Below are 7,416 nucleotides of genomic sequence, written 5' to 3' on the forward strand. Positions count from 1 at the left end.
CTGGTGCCCGCCCTCCGCCCCAGATGTGACTCCTTTTTTTTTAATGGCTGATGCATTACTTGGTTGTGTGCAGTGCTGTGGGATCCTGCAGGCCTGAAAGGCTGCTGGAGAGAGCATGAGATGTGTTGCAATAGTGAATCCTCTCTTTGTTGCTCCAGGATTTCAGATGTGTTCTAAGCCTGGCGGGGTGAGCACGCTTCTGGGCAGTGATGGAGACGAGAGCTCAGCACGGCAGCGGGTCGCAGGCCTTGCTACAGGCTCGGCGTGACAGTGGGAGACTGCACGGGGAGCCCGACCTGCGGGATGTCCTGATGCAGCAGGTTCACGTCTTGTCGTTGGACCAGATCAGAGCCATCCGAAACACGAACGAGTACACGGAGGGACCTACGGTGGCTCCGCGGCCGGGGGTCAAGTCTGCTCCTCGGCTAGCAACCCAACCCAAAAATGAAAGGCCTCACGGCTTGCCTGAGCATCGTCATTTTAGCCGGATTCAGCACACGCAAACGCACGCCTCTCCTCGGGCACCTCTGTCCCGGTCCATCAGCACGGTCAGCACAGGTTCCCGGAGCAGTACAAGGACAAGTACGAGCAGTAATTCCTCTGAACAGAGACTTCTAGGATCATCTTCGGGGCCGTCTGCCGACGGGATAGTCCGAATGCAGCCCAAGTCTGAGCTCAAGTCAAGTGAGCTGAAGCCACTGAGCAAAGAAGACTTGGGAGCACACAGCTACAGGTGTGAGGACTGTGGGAAGTGCAAGTGTAAGGAGTGCACTTACCCAAGGACCCTCCCATCATGTTGGATCTGTGACAAGCAGTGTCTTTGCTCAGCCCAGAACGTGGTCGACTACGGGACTTGCGTGTGCTGCGTGAAGGGCCTTTTCTATCACTGCTCTAACGATGATGAGGACAACTGTGCTGACAACCCCTGCTCCTGCAGTCAGTCGCATTGCTGCACTAGATGGTCCGCCATGGGTGTGGTGTCCCTCTTTCTGCCTTGCTTGTGGTGTTACCTCCCGGCCAAGGGTTGCCTTAAGTTGTGTCAGGGCTGTTACGACCGGGTGAATCGGCCTGGGTGCCGCTGTAAACACTCCAACACCGTTTGCTGCAAAGTTCCCAACGTCCCCCCCAGGAACTTTGAAAAGCCAACATAGCATCACTAGTCAGAAGTACTAGAGTGATAAGGATTATTTTAACGTACATATGCAAACAACTAAGCAGCTATGGTCTTGGCACTGTAGTAGAAGGGTTGGGGGATATACTTTGCTGTTTGCAGTGAAATGCTTTTCTGTGTGTGCCATCTTTACTGATAACGCTTGTTAGAATCCAGCTAATGGCATACTGAAAAAAAAAAAAAAAAAAAAAGGGATGCAGTACATTGTGACCCACATATTGCATAAGCTAAAGCAACACAGACACTCCTAGGCAACTCTATTGTTTGTGAATAGTACTTGCAAAATTTGTAAATTAGCAAATTACTTCTTTTTTTCATTGTTTTCTGCCAGAGATAATGTGCTATATTTTTGTATATACAATAATATTTTCAACTGTGAAAAGTAAGTGGTGCCATAAGACATGGCACAGTCACAAAATATTATACTAATATGTTGTACATTCGGAAGAATGTGAATCAATCAGTATGTTTTTAGATTGTATTTTGTCTTATGGAAACCTTCTATTACAAGACTCTGATTTCCCTTTGGACTTCATGTATATTGTACAGTTACAGTAAAATTCAGCCTTTATTTTCTAATTTTTTCAACATATTGTTTAGTGTAAAGAATATTTATTTGAAGTTTTATTATTTTATAAAAAGAAATATTTATTTTAAGAGGCATCTTACAAATGTCACCCCTTTTTATGAGGACGTCATAGTTGCTGCAAATAAGGGGTGAACGATGCATATGTTCACTATAAAATAGAAAATATATTAACGTTTGAAATTAAACTGGGCTACTTGTAATTTTTTCCCCCCATTTATTGTTCTGAATATAGTTCTCTCGTACATCCGACTGCAAACTTCACAATGGTATAGACATAGTGAGTCTAATCTGGAAATGAAAACAGAATTTTTAAGAGTATTTTTTTGTTGTTGTTTCTCACTACTGCACCTGAAAATAATGCAGGATTTTTTGCTTCCTTCCTTCATATAAATGTCCCATATACTGTTCCTACAACAGAAAAGGAAAATGAGCATAGGAAAATGCATTAATTCATTCCAGACTAGGACTAATAGGCACTGAAAGCTTGACCTATTCTGTAAGTGATGAGCTTTTGTGCTTCAAATAGGAAATAAGTAATCATTCACAAAAAATGTTAGGCTTGCACAGCTTTACTGAGAGAGAGAGAAAAGAAAATTAATATGGTCAGTGCAAAAAGCTTGTAGGATTATTTGTTAAAAGTAGAAGAACATGCCACAGGGAATGATAGATCTGAATGCAGTCCAGCCTTATGTCAAACATTTGCCTCACTTGTAAGAAGAAAGTTGCTTGATTTGTCATTTGTGGCAGTTACCTTCCACTGAGGTCAAAATCCTTTTGCTGCCAAGTTTCCCACCGGAAGCCTAGAGAATGATTTACCTTTCTTTATTAACAAACTATCATTTCCTGTTCTGAGCATGTCTTTCCAAGTTTAGAGGTCTTAATGTTGAATTTTATTTATACATTTCTTAAGCTGGCATTTAAGAAATAGTTGTAAGTATTTTTAAGTTGACGCTTAGAAAAATCTCACTGCCTTTTTCTGAACCCTCTCCAACAAAAACAATTTCTAACTAATAAATTAAGAACTCACTAAAAGTTGAAAACCAGAGCATTGAGTAAATGCTACATCTTTTTGCCCCTTAATTTTCATATGTGATCTGGTATTTGGGCTAAATTACATAGGTCTGTAGTACTCAAAAATCTTACACACTGTGTTTGTATGTATTGGTTATCAGTCATCAACTGAAATTAAAAAATGCAAGTCCTGACTAGTTTGCAAAACAAAAATGCTGATACATGGGCCTTGTTCTCTCTCTTTTTCTTCCCCCCCTTGCCCCTCTGGTGAAAAATGTAAGCCAGTTTTCTTTCCTTTCTGCACCAGTTGGCTGGATGCTTTGGTATACAAAGAAAGAAGTATGTTTAGCTTTCAGAGTGGAATTTGCCAGAAAGAAAGTGGCTTATGTTACATGAGTAATTTGTTCGTATTTAAAGCACATCAGTATATTGTAAGGGGCATTTATGTGATAAACAGAGATTCTTATTATTTTTAGCTATTTTGTTCTTGAAGGGATTGGTAGCCATCGTGTGTTTCCGTTCGCTGAATGTAATTCTCGAATTAGATTAGGTGTTCATGCCTAAACTATCCTGGGTTAGTTTTACAGATTGAGAACAATCATGGAAATAATAAAATAGCCCATTTATTGGGTGAACCTTTGACCTTTAGGCTATATTTTAGAAACCCCAGATCCCACTGATTTCAGTGGACAGTAAATCCAGGCTTTGCACTGTATTCATGAAGTTGACAATACTGAAGGTGAGCCTTGCCTTTATTTCAGTCACGGAAGATGTTTGTAAGAAGAAGCTGAAGGTGAAACCAGAAAATTCAATCCTCCAGTAAAGGAAGGTGCAACTCCTAAGTTCTACCAGATAAGGTCCAATCCTAAAATTGTGGATGTGATTTGGTTTTCAACTACAGCAAATGCTTTGACTACCTAGATAGGTTCTGAGGGAAAAGGAAACCATCTTCTTGTTGATAGTGAAATTTGGACCTGGTCTTAACATTGAACACTAATTATCACATTCCACTTGGTTCTTAATGGGGGTAAATAGTGGATCTCCTCCACCTCAGGTAAGCCCAGTATCAGTGAATTGGGTTGTGTGTATGACGTTTGGGAACAAGAGCTGATGGGAGGATGGTATCAGGAACTGCCTATTGGGCTAATTGGTGCTGGGGTTTAGGCTTCAGTTAGTGTGAATTAGCATGTGTCTGCAGTGGACTTATTAACAGTTAGCCTGTATATGTTAGTTACCATCCTAATACTACGCTTAATTAGATAAGGTTTACTATTCTAAATAAAACCAAAACCTTGCTTCAAACAGGTTAGATTGTTTTAGTAAGAATTAAGAGGGGTTTTCAAGTGGATTGAGTAATGTTATTAGAGCATGCCTACTTTTTCTTTTGAGATAGACAAGTGGAGGTCCAAGAAAGGAAAAATTTCCATACGCAGGTTTTGAGAATAGCTATGAAAGTCATGTCAGGTACACACCATATAGGACTTTGATTTTAGGCAGTTATTAAGCCATGAGAGGAGGGAAAACTCTTATTATTGTTCCATTTGTTGTACTGTTGCTTTAGTGTTTTGCTCTGTTAACCTGTGAATTCTGATACCACTGTAAGGTTCACCTGAAGTTAGAGACCTGCAGGAGGGGACTGACAGTTGACTATAGTAACAGTGGAAGCAAAAAGCAGTTTTCAAATTATTTTTCCATATGATGTGAGCTAGAAATAAATACATCAAATTTACTTGTACAGTAACTTTAAAATGTCTCTATTAATATTGTCAAACGGATTTTTTGTATTGCTTTTTAGTGATTTAAGGCTTGATTAAAATTTCTTTTTTGAGCTAATGATCACAGCAGTAAAAAAAATAAAAACTTGAATTCAAGTGGAGAATTAAAAGGTATAGTACTTTAAATAGAAATAAAATGTGTTCCTAAAGGACATGAGATCATACTTAGATGAGTATTTGTATATTCAAGTGAGTTACCAAATCAGTCTTCAAAAGCCAAAATTCTCCATATGAGGAAGTGCAGTAGTTAAGTGGTCATGATGATTAGTACAATAGCTTTTTTACACTTTCTTACAAAACTCTCAGCATGTGTGAGGTGGAAGTGATTTCACAGTAGCAAAGTACTGATCCCTTGTGCATCATGAATAACTTGCCTTGTTTTAAAAACCAAACCAAACCAGCAACAACCACCAAAAAAAAAAGCCTGATATTACCTTTTTCACTTCTCGCAAAATATAAAATAATTAATTTTTGTGATGAGTGAAACCCTAAGGTTTATTCTTAAACAGCAGGGAAAGAATAGAATGCATTTCTGTGCTGCAGTAGAACATTCAATTATTTTCGGGAATTAACTGCTAGGGAAGATGGATTTGAACAGTCTGTCTCGTCTCAGATGTTCCTAGATGGGTGCAGGTACAGAGAGTAATAATGATTTCATTTGCTGAGGCTAATTTCTCAATCAGTCACTGAAGCAGAGACCCAGAAAGAACTTGGCTGAGTAAGAGAGCATGGCTGTTTGAGTAATGTCTGTATGAATAGCGTTGGATAGATTTCTTACTGAAAATGTAAGCAATGTATTGCCTGATCTTAAATAAATCAGTTACAGGTTGGGGTAGCATGTAGACTACATTGTGACAAAGCCCATCATATCCTTACCAATGAAAATACTCAGTTTTGTTCCTGTTCACACAATCTGATTTTAAACTGGAAATTTAGAAATAAAAATTGATGTCTTATTCAAATCAGGACCGTTTGACACAGAATCTATGTGCATATAGAAAGTATATTTTTCTTTCAAAAATATTGTCTGTTTCAATCTGAGTAGACCCCCTATGTGGTAGTCTTATGTATTTCTCTCCATATTTTTTCTTTCTGGTCCCTGTCCCTCCCCTTCACCTTTGCTAGCCATAGTACATAAAGGTTTACTGCCACTTACTAGGACAAAAAGTGAGGGAGGACGATGAAACATGCTTTAGTAAACTCTTTATTAATACTAATAAGAGTATTAGTATTCTCTGTCTCTGAAAGTTTAAGGCAAGGTGGAAAAAAATTACCTTGCTGTGCCTCTCCGGCATTTTAAAGATATAAAATGTTTTTCCATTCATGTGACAATGAAATCCATGGTTCCAGAAAACATCTTATTTTCATTTCTTTAGTGTGATTTTTATTACCTGAGAAGGCTTTATGTGTCTTTTAAGAGTTCCCCTTTGTTTCAACCTGCTGGCTGTGTTTTGGATGACAGCAGTGGAGGTCTTACTACCATAATAGCAGAATCTGCTCTTCCTTTGTCACAGGGATGGTTTAGAAGAGAGCTGATGCAGTTACCTTTGGGCATGAGTAGCAATGATTTTGCTTGAAACTGGGTGGGAGGTGAGCCTTTTCAGCCTTGGGAAAAGACAACCGATGTACCATGTACCTGAAGTTTCTCTTTGCCTGTGATGTAGGAAACTTTCTTTTTCCCCTCTGACTCAAAATGCTGCATGTTGATTACAGAAGCTTACAACTACAGCGTTCAAACTTCTAGATTAAAATGCATGGGTTCCATTTCAGTCAAAGTTACCATAATCAGATCCTTTGAGAATGTAGCCTACTATTATATAGGATTATTTATGGATCTTTTAATACATAGGAGTTTAAGTTACATTTTAAAACAATCTTGCCAAGCGAGTTAATCTGTTTTAAAATGTAAGAAATGGTATAATCGGTAGCACTGCTTTCCTGAATAGCTGCTGTATTGTTACAAAAGCACTTGGTGCACCTGGGATATGTTTCAAGAGAAGACATCTGATGCAAATCAGATGTTGCAGGCATAAGTTTTACTTGAAGGGTCTGTGCTGGTACACAAGTGTGTATCACGATGAACCACCAACTTGCAGACATAGGGAGAACCTCAAGCAAAAGCAGTTTGTTTATTTGTTCCCCCCCCAATTTATTTTTATAAAGAAGCAGTGTATATGAACCAATCATAAATCATGTGGCTGTCAATATGATTACTGATAAAATAATATCTTGATGCTCTTTTGGAGTGTCTCAAAAAAACACACCAAAATGGAAAATTTCTAAATGAGCATTCAAACTTAACATTCAAACTTAACTTCAGAAATTAAGTCAAGCATCAGGGCTGTAGCAATCCACATTTCAGAATCAGTTGCACTGTAAGTAAAATGCACTAATTGGTTATATTTTAAAATGTTGATTTAATGAGAGACTGACAGTACCACTTTAGGTCTGAAAATCAATTCAGACCTTTGTCAGATTCCATTGTAGTGTAGTTTTTATCAGTTACTGATTTTCTTAAAGCATTTATGTTATTTCTTTTTATCATATAGGACACATGTAGAAGGTGGTGTACCCTGAGCACTGTCAAATGCACAAAATGAACAAAGATATTCTTCCCTTTCATTTCTCTTTCATACACTATTGGAAAGAGAAAAAAATTGTTTTGTTTGCTTTGGGGCATTTTGTTTATGCATTTTGTTTAATCCTTGTAGACAGAGTGATAACTTAATGGACTGTTAGATTAATGATTTTTTTGTTTTGTTTTGTTTTTTCATCATGATGTGTTTAAGTGGAGCAGTTAAGGGACCAAGAATGCACTTTGGGAACTTGCCTAACTACAGCTGCATTGAGTAGTACAGCAAAGCAGGAAT

At 38.4% G+C, this 7,416-nt stretch overlaps 1 protein-coding gene across 1 annotated transcript; it reads left to right on the top strand.

Moving 5' to 3' along the window:
* Positions 1–104: 104 nt before the first annotated feature.
* Positions 105–1,945, top strand: SPRY2 (sprouty homolog 2 (Drosophila)). The gene has a single exon (XM_008939286.1). The coding sequence runs from the start codon at positions 210–212 to the stop codon at positions 1,149–1,151; it is 942 nt and encodes a 313-aa protein (XP_008937534.1). The 5' UTR covers positions 105–209; the 3' UTR covers positions 1,152–1,945.
* The last annotated feature ends 5,471 nt before the right edge of the window (positions 1,946–7,416 follow it).

Source organism: Merops nubicus, unplaced genomic scaffold (assembly GCF_000691845.1).
Source record: "Merops nubicus isolate BGI_N331 unplaced genomic scaffold, ASM69184v1 scaffold23614, whole genome shotgun sequence".
NCBI lineage: Eukaryota > Metazoa > Chordata > Aves > Coraciiformes > Meropidae > Merops > Merops nubicus.